The sequence below is a fragment of the Panthera pardus genome, unplaced genomic scaffold (assembly GCF_024362965.1).
Source record: "Panthera pardus isolate Hobbes unplaced genomic scaffold, ASM2436296v1 HiC_scaffold_12, whole genome shotgun sequence".
NCBI lineage: Eukaryota > Metazoa > Chordata > Mammalia > Carnivora > Felidae > Panthera > Panthera pardus.
The window spans coordinates 76,693,257-76,711,730 of NW_026526677.1; the positions used below are offsets into that span (position 1 = coordinate 76,693,257).

General features: G+C 45.9%; 1 protein-coding gene across 1 annotated transcript; it reads left to right on the forward strand.

The window, feature by feature from the left end:
- Positions 1-1,367: 1,367 nt before the first annotated feature.
- On the forward strand, positions 1,368-2,040 carry LOC128776257 (lysine-specific demethylase 4D-like; the record flags this gene model as incomplete). The annotated part of the gene is given in 2 exon segments (XM_053900632.1): positions 1,368-1,793; positions 1,795-2,040. Coding segments are annotated over 2 exon segments (672 nt in total), but the record flags the coding sequence as incomplete, so codon positions are not given.
- Positions 2,041-18,474: the final 16,434 nt, after the last annotated feature.

Below are 18,474 nucleotides of genomic sequence, written 5' to 3' on the forward strand. Positions count from 1 at the left end.
GACTTCAGCTCAGATCATGATCTCACCTTTCATGAGTTCGAGCCTTGTGTCGGGCTCTGTGCTGAGAGCTGGGAGCCTGGAGCCTGCTTCGGATTCTGTGTCTCTCTTTCTCTGCCCTTCCTCTGTTTGCGCTCTGTCTCTCCCACTATCTCAGAATAAATAAACATTAAAAAACAATTTAAAAAACATTTTAAAAAATTTTATCAAATCTTCAGACTATTGAAGACTGTGGGTTTTTGCATCTTTCCACGTTCAGGTTTCAAACACATATCTTGACCCCAAATAGGTTTTATTTTAGTGGGGTGATAACAAACTGAGGTTACTAGCAGTGGAAAAGAACATTTTAAAGTTCGATTGATCTGCTGACAATGGAATTATATTGGAGCTGATTGGATAAAAATGATCTTTTCAATTGCGTCTACCTTCAACAATTGGTTTTGATTGAAATGCCAGTCAAAAAATATCCCATTTCCTTTGTGCAAGAACCTACTGAAAGTAGGGTTTCCATTCCTGAATGAATTGGCAAGCTGGGAGGTATTCTTACAATTTTAGTTGCTTAAAGAGTTCAAGTTAGAACTGGTGGTGATGTGTGACATATATGAGAGGTTTTATCATTGTAGTAATTAATACCTATGTTTATATGATTGTGGTTTCGTGTGGACCCTTCAGCTATATATATCCAGACAGACCTTGGGATTTGGGACTTCGATGCTTATTAATTTAAAACCATAGTGTCTCAGGACATGGCATATAGAATCTAAGTTTTTTTTTTTTAATTTTTTTTTAAATGTTTTTATTGATCTTTGAGACAGAGAGAGACAGAGCATGAGGAGGGGAGGGGCAGAGAGAGAGGGAGACACAGAATCCGAAGCAGGCTCCAGGCTCCGAGCTGGCAGCACAGAGCCTGACACAGGGCTCGAACCCACGGACCGTGAGATCATGACCCGAGCTGAAGTCGGACGATTAACCAACTGAGCCACCCAGGCGCCACTCTAAGTCTTTTACAATAATGACATTTCATCCTGTAGTGAAAAAAAAAATTAACATTACGGAAATAATGTTGCCTCCGTGGAATCCAAAGACAGGCACAGAACAGGCCTGGCTAAAGAAATGGAAAACCAGGGTGTCGGATACCGCTGCAATAGCCACTCCTTTCCAGCAGGGGGCGACGGGGAGGGGAGCGTGTTTACTAAATTTGCCAAATGAACAGGCCCGGCTGCGGGGGGAGTACCGCCAGCTGGCAGGAAAAGTTCAAGTGTCAGATCCAAGCATAAAATACGGAGCGAAAATATTTGAAGACACCCTTATACATATGACCAAATTGTGGCATTAGAAATCAATGCTTCTTTACATGATCAAAACGCTGACACCTGGGGACCATCCAGGGCCTGCTGGAGCAGGAGTGCGGCATGGTCATCGAGGGCGTCAACACGCCCTACCTGTACTTTGGCATGTGGAAGACCACCTTCGCCTGGCACACGGAGGACATGGACCTTTACAGCATCAACTACCTGCACTTTGGGGAGCCCAAAACCTGGTACGCGGTGCCCCCGGAGCACGGCCGGCGCCTGGAGCGCCTGGCCACCGAGCTGTTCCCGGGCAGTGCCCGCGCCTGTGACGCCTTCCTGCGGCACAAGGTGGCTCTCATCTCGCCCACGGTCCTCAAGGACAACGGGATCCCCTTCAATCGGATCACCCAGGAGGCTGGCGAGTTCATGGTGACGTTTCCCTATGGCTACCACTCTGGCTTCAACCACGGCTTCAACTGCGCAGAAGCCATCAACTTCGCCACCCCCGCGATGGATCGATTATGGCAAAGTGGCGTCTCAGTGCAGCTGCGGGGAGGCCAGGGTCACCTTCTCCATGGACGCCTTCGTGCGCATCCTGCAGCCTGAACGCTATGAGCTGCGGAAGCGCGGGCAGGACCGGGCTGTTGTGGACACGGAGCCCACCTCGCCAGACAAGGGGGAGCTCAGCGCCTGGGGGGGGTGGTGCGGGGGGGAGGTCTGCCCAGAATCTCCACCCAGTTGGCAGACATGAGTTGTCATCATCGTCCTCAGGAACAGGAGGCTCAGGAGTCGACTGCCCATGCCTGGGCCAAGACGCGCTGCACACTCCGGACCCCGAGGCTAGTCCTGCCCCGGGACAATGCTGGCTATCAGACCCCTGCAACCTGCCATCGTGCTATGGCTTCCGCAGCTCAGAGTCCTTGAACGGACCTTGCTTCCTCCGGTCCCTCCCAGTCCTTCCTGGTTGCCTCAGATATGCCACCACTTGACACTGTTAACAATCGTTGGAGCTCTGGGCCAAGGTGGAGGTTGCAAAACGCTGTTATGTTTCTGGTAGAGCCCTCCCCAAATGCTGCTGAACTCTGGATCTCCGGCAGTAAATAGCATCAGTTCCTTGGTTTCATTTGCGTCTCGAGCTTGTTGTGGTTAAGAAGATTAGGTTTGGCATCAACCAGATTCAAATCCTAGCTCTGTCACTCACTAGAGGTTACGGGAAACTGAGCAGATCAATGCACCCTTTCAGAGCTTCAGAGCCCTCCTCTGGAAAATGGGACACTGCACACTAGGCAGATTGTTGTGAGGACCTTATTAGCTAAGGTGTGAAACCATCTTTTTTTTTCTTTTATGTAGGCTCTAAGTTGGGGCTTGAACTTATCACCCTGAAATCAAGAGTCAAATGCTCTACTGACTGAGCCAGCCAGGCACCCTGCATTAAACCATCTCTCTCTCTCTCTCTCTCTCTCTTTTTTTAAGTGTATTTATTTATTTTGAGAGACAAACAGAGTGTGAGTGGGGGAGGGGTAGAGAAAGAGGGAGGATCTCAAGCCAGCTTTGCCCAGACAGGGCTTGAACTCAAGAAACCATGAGATCATGACCTGAGCAGAAATCAGGAGGCAGTCGCTTAACCAGTTGAGTCACCCAAGTGCCCCACATTAAACCATCTTTTAACAGTGCCTACCATGAACTGCCCTATACTCAACCAACAGTAATTAACATTTTTATCTTGATTGCCTCTTTAGGGGCCACCTGGGAATATGGGCTCTGTCTAATCTTTGGAAAAGTCTGGGTCAGAAGAGGAAAGATTTTACATGAGCACTCTCAAAATAAAAATAGAAGAGAAAGTCCAAAGGAGACTTATAATTACTTTTTGGGAAGGGAGCTGAAACTCAGACTAAAGACATTAAGAGGGAAGTCTGTAAGGTGCTAAGAGTGTGTGAGTGTGTGTGTGTGGGGGGGGCGGTGTGTGTGCGTGTTGTTTCCTTCTGTTCTCCTGCAGCTGTAAGGAGTGAAGCCTTTGTTTGCCTGGAGCAGCAAGGAAATAGGGAGGTAGATTTTCTGTTTCTCCAGCGAGGCTTGGAGATAGAAGAAGGAGATAGGTGTGGCCATAAAGAGGCCGGGAAGATGGGCCCTAGTCCCCAGGATCCACGGTAGACAAGAAAGGAGACTTGGGGAAGCCTGCCTGGGCCTAGAGAGGTCTGGGGAACTCAGCTACAGCGAAGGCTCGTTGCTACTGCTCATCAAATGCTGGCCAGGACATTCCGAGAGGGACTTGTTTCTCTATCCGGGACAACCGGAACTGTGGAGGGAGGTTCTGGTGCCTGGAAATGCCCATTGTAGGGAGCTGCGTGGGCTCTGCCTGCCTCCTCGTGGACCTTCTGATGGAAGATGTGCCTCAGGACAGTGGGTCACGTGACATCTCTGGGGACCTGAGATTTGCTGCTGGCCAAGGAAGAACAGTCTGTCTTGTGGGTAGAGAAACCTGTAGTCATTGGGAGTTGTGTGGGACCTCTTGCAACACGTGAGACACAACTTGAAAAGATGAAAGTCACTGCAACGAGGGCGCCAAGAAGTTAGAGCTGCTGGACGGGGGTCCTCAGCCGGGCCGCTGTCAAATAGAGGCGCTGAGGTTAAGCTCTAGTTCTGGAGAGCGCCGAGCTTTCTCTCTGGCTTCTCCCCGCTGCTGGCCTCTCCTGCCCCTGTGCATCTCTGCACCTCGTGGCCTCTCCAGCCCTCCCGTCAGTAAACCCAGCCGATGGGGCCTGCTGCACAGTAGCGGCTGTAACCATCGAGCCAGATTTCCCGGGGCCCGGGCCACTCCCCACAGTGTCGCTTGGCTGTGAGGCAATCTCCCGTGGCCTGACTCCAGAACGTTGGAGGCTTTCCTTTCTCACCATCACAGAGCCAGTGACTGACTCCCCAGGGTGACTCCCGGGAGAGTCGGACTCTGCTTGTCCGCTACAAATGGCCTTCTGTCCTCAGTATGGGAAATTCTAGGAAGGCCGTCAGTCTGGATGGTGATCGTGATTCCCTGTTGATTCTTCTTCCCTCCCTCCTCCCCTCTAGCTTCTTACTTTGAATGGTCAGGCAAAGAAACAATCATGCTGTTGACGTGGTTTTATGTTTTCCCTCTACCCACAGACTCGGTTCCTCGATATGTCCGCCCTGCATGCTGATGCGCAAAGTTGATTCTGGGGCATGATATAGTTAGCAAAGCAAACATTTCTGTGATCACTGTTTTTGCCTTTCCGGCGCTGTTTTTGCCCTTACTCAGAGACGAGAAGTGGACTTATGGGAGAATAGCCTTTGAACCTGCGCTTAGTCGCAGCAAAAAATCGTTGATTTTCTCTGAGCCAAAATTACGGTGCAAGAGTTCTGGGCAGTGCTGTGGGGTGTCATTGTGACAGGCACGTAGGAGGTGCTCAGTTCATCTGGATGTGGATCTCTACACCCTAGCTGCCTCGAGGGCAAGCACGAGGCCAGGGACACGCTCTTGGATTCTCTCTTTCTATGCTGCTCAGTTCTACGACAGCCCTCATCACCACCCTCACGGGCTTACCCGTGCCTTTTTCTTTGTAATTAATGGACTTTATTTGTTGGAGTAGTTCACAGCAAAATTAAGCAGGAAGTACGGGGACTCCCACATCCCCCTCCCCAGTCTCCGCCACCAGCATCCACACCTATGTGGTACAGTTGGTAGAGTTGATGACTCCACACTGACCCATCATTATCACCCAACGTCCCTAGTGACACGAGGGTTCATTCTTGCAGGTGTTCCTTCTGCGGGCCTGCCAAATGTATAAGGACACGTACCTACCCCTATAGTTCTGCGCAGAACGGGTTCGCCCTGACCCCTCCCAAACCCCGGGCAACCTCTGATCTTCGCACTGCCCTCATAGTTTTGCCATTTCCAGAATATCGTATAGTTGGCCTCATACAGCAGGTCGTCTTTTCAGATGGGCTGCTTTCACTTAGTGATATGCATTGAAGTTTCCTCCATGCCTTGTGGCTTTAGAGCTCATTTCTTTTTATTGCTGAATAATATCCCATTGGATGAATATACCGTTGCCTATTTTTCCTCTCTCCTACGGAAGGACGTCTTGGGTGCTTCCGAGTTTCGGCAGTTATGAATACAACTACTATAAACCTTCAGGGGCAGGTTTGTGTGTAGATGGAAATTTTCAGTGCATTGGGGTAAATACCAAGGAGTGTGGTTTTGCTGTATCACATGGCAAAAGTATATTTAGTTTTGTAAGAAAATGCCCAACTGTGCCTCACCCATTATTTTTACTGGTAGAAAACTTATTTTTTTTTCCTCCTGATCTACCACATATTTGTACAAAAGGTCACATAGGCTTGTTTGCAAATTCCACTCCTGGTCGTGTTTGGCCTTGTTGTAATGTTACCAAGGCAAGGTCAAGTTTTCGTACAGAGTCAGGAACCAGAAGACCCAACCTTTATGCAGCCTCCTACACTGATTTGTTGAGTAATCTTTCAATAAATCCGCTCTTCCCTCTGGCCCTCCACTTCCCTGTTTGGGCAAACAGAGCCCTTAGCGCATCGCACCTGTTAGAGTTTGCACACAACGAGTTCAGACCAGGGCAAACATAACTTGTGCCAAATAAATATTAGCTATTATCATTATGACTTAAAAGCCAGAACTTGTGAGATGGTCATAAGAAACCGTACTTGACTGCTACTTGTAGAGGTTGGTGTTTGGGTCTCAGGACTCCTGTAAGAGTTATAATAAAATGTTTCAGTTAGGGATTTGGCTATATGGCCACTCTGAATTATTCAGAAAGATGAACCATGACACCGTTTCAGTTTCTGTGTGTGTGAGGAGTCCTTTCCAGATATTTAGAAAGAACTTCAGAGTGATAGTTATATCACTGGACTGTGGCTATCTATGGACTTGAAGTTGCTTTCCCCCCCGTAAGTTTGTGTTACCTTTCGTCATTTTAAGTAGGAAACCACAGTTGGAAGGAATTGGTGACAGAGATAAGCCGAAAGGAAACCGATCTGAGTCGAGCAGAACCCTGGTGAGGCTCAGCCCTCCAGTCCAGCTGCCTTTCCCATCCCACACTGCACACCAGCCTGTCCCCCTGAAATTCCTCACACGCTCTTGTCCCTCAGTGCCCCTCACAGCGGGGTAATAGTGATGCCCTTCTCACGTTAGTGGTGGGTATTGCAGGGATAAGCAATTTCAGGGAGGACAGAGGGAGGCAGAACTGAGCACTGCGGGGGGGGGGGGAAGTTATCACTGGAAGTGCCAGTCTACAAAAACTTAACATTTGCGTGGTGGTCGAGTTTCTGCATTTTTTTCTTCTTCTTTTTTTAGTGTTTAAGGTGGGGGGTGGGGCAGAGAGAGAGGGAGATACAGAATCTGAAACAGGCTTCAGGCTCTGAGCTCTCAGCACAGAGCCTAATGCAGGGCTTGAACTCACAAACCATGAGTTCATGACCTGAGCCGAAGTTGGAGGCTTAACTGGCTGAGCCACCCGGGCACCCTGGGTTTCTGGATTTTCATACCTCACCTGTGGTATCCTGGCATCCTGTGTCCTAATTGTTCAGCCCTCAACCCCCACCCTAACAAGCTCTATATCCAGGCCTGTAGACCTCAGACAACATCTTTTCTCTGTCCCATCTCTCAGAGCCTCTTCTCAAAAGATTCACATCCTGTCTGTGCATTTTGGGGCTCATTCATTCATTCATTCAGCATGTTTACTGGGCACTTACTATGTACCAGGCACCGTTCTTGGAATCAGGGAAACAACAGTGAAAAGGGAAAACTTTCAACTCTCCTGGAGCTCAGATTCTCATCATCAAGAGTGACATATAGTAACATGTCAAGTAGTCACAAGGGCTATGAGGAAAAATAAGCAGAGTAAAGGGTTACAGGGTGACAGGGCTTCTATATTTCATAGGGTGGCCTTTTTAGGGATGTGGGAAGAGACTTTGAGAAGACCGCTTGGGGATGTGCCATGAGGACATGGGAAAGGGGGTATTATTATGGGCAGAGGGACAACAGGTGCAAATGTCCTGAGGTAGGAGCATCCTTAATGCACTTGCAGATTAGCGAAGTGGGTGGAAGGCAGAAGTGTGAGAGGGGGTGCCTAGTCAGGGATCTGGACTGGGGAAGAGGCACAAAATACAGTAACTCAGTTAATGAATGCTGCTCTGTACAGCCACTGAGTGGTTGTGGTGGTTGGTGTTTTAGGTAAGCTGAGGAAAGAGGAATTTGGGGACCAGAGAGCCTTTGTAATCACACATAGTTCACAGCCAACCCTGGAAATGGCTCTGTCTTTCCTACCAAATGCAAATGCTGAGAGCAGGAGTTCTATATATTTTGGTTCCCTGCTGCATCCGCTAACATGGCGTGTGTTGGACACACAGTAGGTACTTTAGACTTGTACTGAATCAGCTGAGACTCCAGCAGACACAGCAGATCCCTGGCATTCACCAAGTTAATAGCCATTTCAGCTATTTATGAGCAACTCAGATTAACTGTGTGCAGTCGATATTTTATGAGGCCAAATAATGCAGAGGGCTATGAACCTAGTGTGAAGGAAGGAGACCTCTTGCTCCTGGGAAGTCTGCAGTAGGAATTCTCTAGCCAAACAGCTACCAGGCGAATGATCAGGTGTGAGTTGAACAGGCAGTAGATTTAGAGTGAGACTGTGCAGGGGCACCTGGGTGGCTCAGTCGGTTACGCATCTGACTTCGGCTCACGTCACGATCTCACGGTTTGTGAGTTCAAGCCCCACGTCGGGCTCTGTGCTGACAGCTCGGGAGCCTCGAACCTGCTTCAGATTCTGTGTCTCCCTCTCTCTCTCTCTGCCCCTACCCCACTCATACTCTGTCTCAAAAGTAATTAAACATTAAAAAAAAATTAGAATGACACTATGCACAGGTAAATCCCAGGTCCAGATAATAATATTCAGGAAAGTGTCATTACGAATTGACAAAGATGTCAGGATCCCCTGTGAATGTCAAAGGTCTATTCAGTTTCTCCTTGCTGAGAAACTCCTGGGAACCAACTGGCCTAACCTTACTCCTCTTGTGATTATATCACCTGGACTGTACTTCCCCATGACCCTCTAGGACCCTAAGTACTTTATCTTACCTCTGGTTTAGCTTGTGGATTACACCAGATTAATACGATTGACTATTATCTCTCTTGGTTTTCTGTGTGTGGTGACAACTCAATGCATATTGTTGGTTGAATGAATAAATGACTTGAAACCATCAACAGAGTTGAAAAAAGGATTAGCATCATAAGAAACAGCTAAAATAGGTCAACAGTCTCTATTATAGCATTATCGCTTTTGCAGTAATTGTTTTAAAATAAGATATCCAGGCGCGCCTGTGTGGCTCAGTCAGTTAAGCATCTGACTTCCCCTCAAGTCATGATCTCACGGTTTGTGGGTTTGAACCCTGTGTCTGGCTCTGTGCTGACTGCTCAGAGCCTGGAGCCTGTTTCAGATTCTGTGTCTCCCTCTCTCTCTGTCCCTCCCCCGCTCGTGCTCTGTTTCTCTCTCTCTCTCAAGAATAAACATTAAAAAAAATTTTAAATAAATAAATAAATAAATAAATAAATAAATAAATAAATAAAATAAGATATCCAGCTCTAAGCTGGGGGGTTGAAATAACTTGCAGGGGGTGCCTCCGTGGCCCAGTCAAACATCTGACTTCGGCTCAGGTCATGATCTCACGGTTCGTGGGTTCAAGCCCCACGTCAGGCTCTTCGCTGACAACTTGGAGCCTGGAGCCTGCTGTAGATTCTGTGTCTCCCTCTCTCTCTGCCCTTCCCCACTCACCCTCTCTCTCTCTCTCTCTCTCTCTCTCAAAAATAAATAAACATTAATTTAAAAAAAAATAAAGAAAGAAATGACTTGTAGAACCAGAGGAACACTCTGTTTCTCACATTCCAAATGCGATTCATTCATTCACTCAACGAACATCATTAGGCACCCTCACAGCCCAGCACTGTACAAGGTGCTTGGAATATGACATAATATGGAGTTTATGATCTGCTTGGAGACACAGATAAGCTGTTAGGCAATTTCACCATGCCACAGCTTTTCAGCAACCATAACAATACCCGGGCTCTCCCCAAGCCACTGGTTTTAGAGCCCCTAGAGAAATGTATCATTTCGGGGGAGCACTCAGCCTTAAGTTCAAGGCCCAAGCCCCATGGGGCTCTCAGAGCTGTTACTGGCTATAACGGGGCTCATGGCAGTCTTCTTGCTTGCTTTTTTCTCTATGGTGGCTGAGAAATGGATACGTGCCACCTTTTTCGGGGAGAATGATGACTGTTCCAGACATCTCTATTCCTTCCTCGCCAGTTCCGCAGGGGGAAGGGGGCTTTGAGTTCCCCCAATGGCTGTTTCACTCTGGAAAGTGAGTGTACCGTACTGTCAGATCCCTCCCTTGACCTCTGCCCGTGGCATTGACGTTCCATGGCTCCTTTAGGGAGCATTTGAATTCCATTTCCTGTGTTCCATTCTGTCTTCCCGCTATCTGCCCCCCCCCCCACCCACCCAGCTATGGACTGAATGTGTTCCCTCAAAATTCATACACTGAAACCCTAATCCTCAATATGATGATGTTTGCAGGTGGGGCCTTGGGAATTGGATTGGTCATGAGGATTAACGCCCTTCTAAGAAGAGATCTGAGACCAACGATTTCTCTCTCCACCATCGGAGGTTACAGCAGGGTCTGTAAACCAGGCAGTGGCCCTCACTAAGAACATGACCATGTTCGTGCCCTGATCTCAGACTTCCAGCCTCTAGAACCATGAGAAATAAACGTTCAGACAGCCAGTGAATAGTATTTTGTTAGAGCAGCCTTAATGGACATAGACACCCTCCACACTGCTTGTCTAGAGTTCCCACCGGTTACTCCAGGGGAAAGGTGAAAGAAAGAGCGAAAGAGACGGGGAAACACAGCTGCCGTATCGAGTGTGTGCGGCGTGCCAAGAACGCTGACTTGCAATTTCTACACGGCATTCATTTTGCCTTCCCAGAGGTTGGTCTGGAGAGTCAAGCGGATGGAGATTTGAAGCCCAGCTCTGCCATTTGTTAGCGTGGCCGTGGGCAGGTGACTCACATCGCAGCGGCCCAGCTCCCTGGAAAGACGGTGTAGCAGAGTGGTTACCCACACACATTCTGTGTCCAAACCCCAGCACCCCGCTCACAAACCGTGACCTTGGTGAGCTGCCTCGTCTCAGCTTCAGCTTCCTCTTCCCTACAAGGGAAACGATAATAACAGTACCCACAACAACAAGGTGGTTGTAAAGCTCAAGTAAGTTAATATAAGTGAAACACCAAGTAGTAACCAGCTCAAAGTTAAGAACAGGCCATTCGTTCGCAGCTGCTTGTTGACTATTTTTTTAAAAAGTGTAATTTCAGCACAGTGTTTGGCAAAAAGCACACAACAGAGCCGCGCCATGACCGATGTTTTTATTATTATTATTTTGTGTTGCTTTAATAACATTATTGTTACCTTTATTCGGTTTTTGGTTATTAACTATTATTTCAGACGTCAAGGTGACAGACCTCCAGTCTTCCTTGCTAAAATGCTTGAAAAAAAAGAATGACAAAGGAAAAGGACTGTAGCTGTCTGTCACTCAAAGCGTGGTCTGGATCAGCAGTATGGACATGGCTTTCGAGCTTGCTAGAAATGCAAAAGCTCAGACTCCAGCCCAGACCTATGGCTCAGGAAGCCCTGCTCCAGGACACCGGCTCTCAACCCAGCACATTTGTAACATACTGACGTCTGGATGCCCTGCCCCCACGCTCCCCACCTCATTTTAATGGCAGGAGTATAAAATCCGGAAAGTTCCCTGGGTGACGCCCACGTGCAGCCAAGTTGAGGACCACCCATCTAGCATGTGGCCCATGGGGAGTTAGGCCGCAGGGGTGGATGGGAGCTTAGTTTTTTCAGCAAGTGCCAGTGAGAGTTCTGGTTTGTTTTCTTGCTCTTCGGGCCCAGTGGAAATAGGAAGGGACACAGAGAGGACACATTCCTCTCTCCCCGCCCCCGCCCCTGCCATTCCCGCCTTCATTCCAGGGAACAGGACACGTGACAAGGCTCTGTGCAGGCTTCTTGGCCAACATTTCTGCTTCTCTTTATTGTGGATCACGGTGTCCTGGCTGCGTTGGCTCCCACTGTCTCTTTCACTCAGGTCACTGTGCACACGGGGCTTGGCTTTCCAGCTGTGGGAGTTTGTATTTCTTTGAAGTGGGGTCCTTCTCTTTCCATCCATTCCTGTCCACTGCTCATGTCACTCAGAGGCTGCTTGGTTGGAGAGAACCTGGCCAGAGACTTCCTGACCTTTCCTGTGAGACCTTCGACCCCTGGTGGAAAATTCACATTCCCACCGGGCTCAGGCGAGTTATCTAAGTGAGTGTTACCGTCGAGATGTTGGTTTATGCCCCACAGTAAGACCAAGGACTCTCCCTGGGGCCAGCCTGCTGTCTCGTTTTGTGGGAATGAGGGTCACAAGGCTGTCGTTTTCTGCATTTTCCAGAGAAGTTGGCAACTTACAATTTTAGGAAGAAAACCTCCAGATTTTGAAATGTTGGCAGCTAATTGAAAAACTTAAAAACCCTATCAAACACTTCTGGAGACCAAACTAAACATTTCTGGAGGCCAGAGTTGGCCCATTGTTCTCTGAGACATGCCCCCTGTTGTAAACAGCCAGTTTGGGTTGCCAAGATGCCACAGTCATGGAGACCAACTTACATGATCTCATTCTACCTTTGGAGCCAGTAAAAAAGGGAAGATACTCGGAGTCCTCTAAGTCATGTGACCAAAGGTTTATAGTCCAGGCGGCTTGTTAGTTCAGTAGACCCCCTACAAGCCTTCCGTAAGCAGGCTAAGTGTGGCTATTTCTGACTCACACCCTCACATGTCCTCCTATGGTTGCAGGGCACCTCCCTGCCTGACCTGGGGCCAGATGGCGTAGGAGTTGTGCCAAGACAAAGGCCTCAAATGTCCAGGGACTATAATAGCAGAACTTGCTGGAAGAGCAGGGGGCACACACGGTGTTGGGCAAGGTGAAGGGGACAGGCCTGTGGGAGACCCAGGAACTGAGTCCATAGTCTAAATGTCATTGTAAATGTAGTAGAGCTCTTGGGGGGAGGAGGCAGGGGCATAAAGCATCAAGAGGGGGCATCTTCACGGGGAGACAAGCATTATACTGTCTGGTAAAAATGACGTCATCTAATCACCACTGGTGGCCAAAATCAGGAACTAGCTAACTAGTCAAGGGAGAAAGTTCAATGAATATGGCCAATGTCATGGTTTCTTCTGAGCCTTTCCATTTTCTTCAGTAAAGCCTTTTTAGACAAATCAGAGGGTGGTTTCATACCATGAACCTCTTGGGTTTTAGCGTGAATATGCAATGACTTAATTGCCTTCGTGGCATGTAAAATAGTGGTGCATCTTACAATCAGTGGTATCTTAGGGGCACCTGGGTGGCTCAGCAGGTTAAGTGTCCGACTTTAGCTCAGGTCATGACCAGGGTTCACGAGTTCCAGGCCTGCATTGGGCTCTCAGCTCTCAGGGCAGAGCCCACTTTAAGTCCTCTGCACCTCCTGCCCCTCTCTCACTCTCAAGCACGTGCACTCTCTCTCTTTCTTGAAAACAAATGAACATTTAGAAAAAAATCAACGGTGTCTTAGAGGTGATGAAATTCATCCACCGAACCTCTTGGCACCTTGATCTTGGACTTCCGAGCCTGCAGAACTGTGAAAAGTAAATGTTCGGTGTTTCTACCACCTTTTGGTGGTATTTTGTTATAGTGCCCGGACAGATTACTGCAAATACTAAATAGTATTAATAGGGGTTAGGCAACACAACCAACCCAAGCGTTTATCCGTATCTATAGAAAGCGGATTTAGGTCTTCTGTCTCCATCAAAGCCTCCCCATCATGTTTGTATTATAAGGAAGAATGACTAAGTGCCTGGTGTTCTATGAACAACTAATGGAAAGGAAATCCTCTTGAGAGTTTTTCTAAAATGTATACTTACTAAATTTAGTGGTTTCTAAACTTCAACTCAATTTAATATTATTTGCTTTAAAAAAAGGTGCGCCCCTGGGGCGCCTGGGTGGCTCAGTCGGTTAAGCGTCCGACTTCAGCTCAGGTCACGATCTCGAGGTCCGTGAGTTCGAGCCCCGTGTCGGGCTCTGGGCTGATGGCTCAGAGCCTGGAACCTGCTTCCGATTCTGTGTCTCCCTCTCTCTTCGCCCCTCCCCCATTCATGCTCTGTCTCTCTCTGTCTCAAAAATAAATAAAAAGGTGTGTTCCTATTTTTTCTCTGGTAAGATTTTTTCTCTAAAATTTAAAATAGACAAGCATAGAATGAAAAAATGTTACTTATCCTGTCATGCAGAGATAATTACTGAACTCTCCTCAGTCTTTTATGGTTTGCATATGTTCACACAGTGTGGTCATGCCAGGTGTACGATTGTTTATTCTAGGTTTCTAATTTTTCTTGCTCTAATAAACATGTTAATAGCCCTGCAGTTTCTTTTTTTCCTGCAAAGTTTTTTTTTTTTTTTTTTTTTTAACGCTAGTGTCGTTAACCTACAATTAGTTTCAGGTAGACAATCTAGTGATTTAACACTTCTATACAACACCCGATGCTCATCAGAAGTGCCCTCCTTAATCCCCATCACTTATTTCACCCATCGCCCGCCCACCTCCCCTTCGGTAACCATCACTGTGTTCTCTATAGTTAAGTCTGTTTCTTGCTTGTCCCGCTCTCTCTTTTTTCCTTCCTGTCTTCATTTGTTTTGTTTCTTAAAGTACACATATGAGTGAAATCATATAGTATTTGTCTTTCTCTGACTGATGTATTTCACTTAGCATAATTAATACTCTCTAGCTCCATCCATGTCACTGCAAACGGCAAGATTTCACTCTTTTTTGTAGTGACTTTTTGTATTGACTGAATAATATTCCATTATAAGTATCTATCTATCTACTTATCTACCTATCACATCTTCTTTATCTGCTCAGTTGATAGGCTGCTTCCGTAACTTGGCTCTTGTAAATAATGCTGCAATAAACATAGGGGTGCATGTATCCCTTCAAATTAGTGTTTTTGTATTTTTTCAGGTAAATACCCAGTAGTGTGATTACTGGATTATACGTTGGTTTTATTTTTAATTTTTTTCTTTTAATTTTTTGAGGAAACTTCATACTGTTTTCCACGGGGGTTGCACCAGTTTGCATTCCCATCAACAGTGCATACACAAGGGTTCCTTTTTCTTTGCATCTTTGCCAACTCTTGTTTTTTCTTGTGTTTTGATTTTAGCCATTCTGACAGGTAGGAAGTAACATCTCTTTGTGGTTTTGATTTGCATTTCCCTGACAATGAATGATGTTGAGCATCTTTTCATGTATCTATTGGCCATCTGGATGTCTTCTTTGGAGAAATGCCTTTTCATGTCTTCTGCCCATTTAAAAAGCTTTGTTTTTAATGTTTATTTATTTTTGAGAGACAGACAGACAGACAGACAGACTCTGAGCGGGGGAAGGGCAGAGAGAGAGGGAGACACAGAATCTGAAGCAGGCTCCAGGCTCTGAGCTGTCAGCACAGAGCCCGAGGTGGGGCTTGAACCCACAAATTGCGAGATCATGACCTGAGCCAAAGTCAGATGCGTAACCGACTGAGCCACCCAGGTGCCCCTTTTGCCCAATTTTTAATTGGATTATTTAGTTTCTTTTGGTGTTGAGTTGTAGAAGTTCTTTATATATTTTGGATACTAACCCTTTATTGGTTATGTCATTGTCATTCAGTAGGTTTATTAGTATTTTCTTTTGCTATGCAGAAGCTTTTTATTTTGACGTAGTCCCAATAGTTGATTTTTGCTTTTGTTTCTCAGGGGACATGTCTAGAAAGATGGCATTATGGCCAGTGTCAGAGAAGTTACTGCCTGTGCTCCCTTCTAGAATTTTTATAGTTTCCTGTCTCACATGTAGGTCCTCAATCCATTTTAAGTTTATTTTTGTGTATGGTGAAAGAAAGTGGTGCAGTTTCAGTCTTCTCTTTTTTTTTTTAATTTTTTTTAATGTTTTTTATTTATTTTTGAGACAGAGAGAGACAGAGCATGAATGGGGGAGGGGCAGAGAGAGAGGGAGACACAGAATCGGAAGCAGGTTCCAGGCTCTGAGCCATCAGCCCAGAGCCCGACGCGGGGCTCGAACTCACGGACCGCGAGATCGTGACCTGAGCCGAAGTCAGACGCTTAACCGACTGAGCCACCCAGGCGCCCCAGTTTCAGTCTTTTCCATGTTGCTGTCCAGTTTTCCCAACAGCATTTGTGGAAGAGATTTTTTCCAATTGCCTATTCTGCCTCCTTGTTTGAAGATTAGTCCACCATGTAATTGTGGCCTTATCTGAGCTTTTTCTCTGTTCCATTGATCTATGTGTCTATTTTTGTGCCAGTATCATACCTGTTTGATTACCGGAGCTTTGTAATATAACTTCACATCTGGAATCGTGTTATCTCTAGGTTTGTTTTTCATTCTCAAGATTGCTTTAGCTCTTCAGTGCCTTCTGTGGTTCCATACAAATTTTAGGATTGTTTGTTCTAATTCTGTGAAAATTGCCATTGGTATTTTGCTAGGAATTGCATCAAATCTGTGATTGCTTTGGGGAGTATGGATATTTGAACAATATTGGTTCTTCCAATCCATGAGCATGGAATGTTTTTTTTCCATTTCTTTGTGTCATCTTCAATTTCTTCCATCAATGTTTTATAGTTTTCAGAATATAGGTCTTTCACCTCCTTCGTTAATTTTATTTCTAGATACTCTATTCTTTTTGATGCAGCTGTAAATGGGATTATTTTCTTAATTTCTCTTCGTGCTGCTTCATTATTAGCGAGTAGAAACACAATAAATTTTTTACATTGATTTTGTATCCTGTGACCTTATTGAATTCATTTATCAATTCTAGTAGTCTTTGGGTGGAGTCTTTAGGGTTTGCTATATAAAGTATCACGTCATCTGCAAATAGTCTGAGTTTTGCTTCTTCCTTGCCCATTTGGATGCCTTTTATTTCTTCTTCTTGACTGATTCCTGTTGGAAAGTTTTATTTTTTACTTCCTTAATACAAAGGCAATATACATTTGTTCTAGATAAGTCGAAATATATAAATTATTCAAACTGAAGAAAATTTAAAATATCAAAGTTTAATACAGAATGTTCCGCATTCTCACATTGACAATGGAATCGATATTAAAAGGGAACATGTAATCGGCAAGAAACAAAAAGCCAGAGAAGCTGCTTCTGGTCCCCTCTCTAAATATCCAACACCCACTTCTGTCTGCATGCCTGTCTGGGCCCTTTGGGGCCCAGAAGTTGAGCTAAATTACAGCTGGTACAAAGAGGTCTGGGAGTCACTCATGAGATGAGCCTCCAAGGTTCACTAAAGCATTACCACAAATGTGATGATACTTTAAATTTTTCATTTATTGAATCTTCCCTTGGGGAGAGTGCTGTAGATGATTGGAAGACAATACTTTGATTAGCTACTTGGGGAGGGGTGTAAAGTCTCCAAAGGGCCCTCTTGAGTAGCCAGATGGTCACTATCCTTCTAAAAGTGGTAGGTTAGCTGCACAGTTTTGGTTTGCTCCCTGGCGGATGGAGGTTTGGGGCAAGAGCAAGATTGCTGAGCCCCACTGTCAGAGATCCTACTTCTCTGCTGTGTCTCAGAGCACCCAGCCTTTCTGATAAGTAATCAGATAAAGAATATTGATCCAGAGGGACACCATATTATTAGCTCATCCAAGGTACCTGTCTCAGCAGCTCTCAGTTATATATTTTTCTGAGATCTTGCTGAGATACAGGGATGGTTACCAGATGTCTCCTCCAACCTCAAGCCAGGTGTTGAGAGCGGCTTCTTTCTGTCTTGGCAAACGGGTCAGTCATGTCATTAGCTGCCATTGTCAACATAGAAACATAGACAGTTGTTTAAAACTGAGCGATACTGATTGGCTCTGATGAAGTTAGAGGAGTTATATTTATATTTTATGTCTGTATAGTCTATTAAATACCTATGTAGTACTTTTTATGTGCCAAGGATATTTCCAAGCTTTTTTTTTTTGTATCCTGAATTTCACCACATCTAAGACAATGCTGATTATAAGATGCACCATTATTTTACATACCACTGAGACAATTAAACTATCCCACACTATGAATTGTAAAATGCATCTCAACTCTGGAGATGTTAAATGTGAAAAGTGTGTGTCTTAGACTCAATGAAACACGGCGTATTAATGCATTTAGCATTTAACACTAGGAGGTAGGGGCTATCATTATCCTCATTTATACACGAGAAAATTGAGGCACAGAGAGGTTCAACAATTTGCCCAAGATCTCAAAGCCAGTAAGAGGATCCAGCATTTGAACTCAGACAGTCTAACTCCAGAGTGCAAGCTCATAACCACGACACTCTTCTCCCTATAGCTAGGGAGAGCCAAAAAAAGTTTCAGAAAAATTTATCTTCATTTTTATTTCTTTATTTTTTATGGAGGTTTATCAGAAAAATTATTTGAAATATTTCTCCACACGAGGGATTCCAAGTTATTCCTGCCTGAAGTAATCCTCTAACATCCGGACAAATATCCAGAGGCAGCTGAACGATCCAGAAGCGCCCAGGGGCTCCGTGGGCCAGGTGCATTTTTTTAGTGCAGGCTAACGGGCAGGGCGTGTGTATGTGCACACATGGATGCTGCTTCTATGAGAACAGAAGTTGTCTAGTTATTACTTTTAGACATCACCCAAAGTTCAGCTTTGCTAGAAACAAGACAGCTCTGCCCCAAGTTTAGGTGAACATGACTCAGCCTCCCGTTGGCACGCGTGTCCACAGCCCGGTTGACTCAGATGCCTTCTGCCACTCACCGGAGTAGCGAGCCAGGCATGCTTTCTTAGAGTTAGTCATTATTAGGAAAATAAACCGGGCATTCTAACCCTCATGATTTGTCAATTTTGTACAAGCCCTAGATGATCCACAGACAGGAGTGCCAAAAAGTTGGCTAGAAATGAATTATTCTGGTGTGCGAGCCATTGTTTCAACGTGCCTCATCATCGAGTATGGTTTTCCACTGTACTCATCGTCTTTCCAGAGCTTCTCCTCCCGATTAGCCTTCTCTGCCCTTAGAGCATGT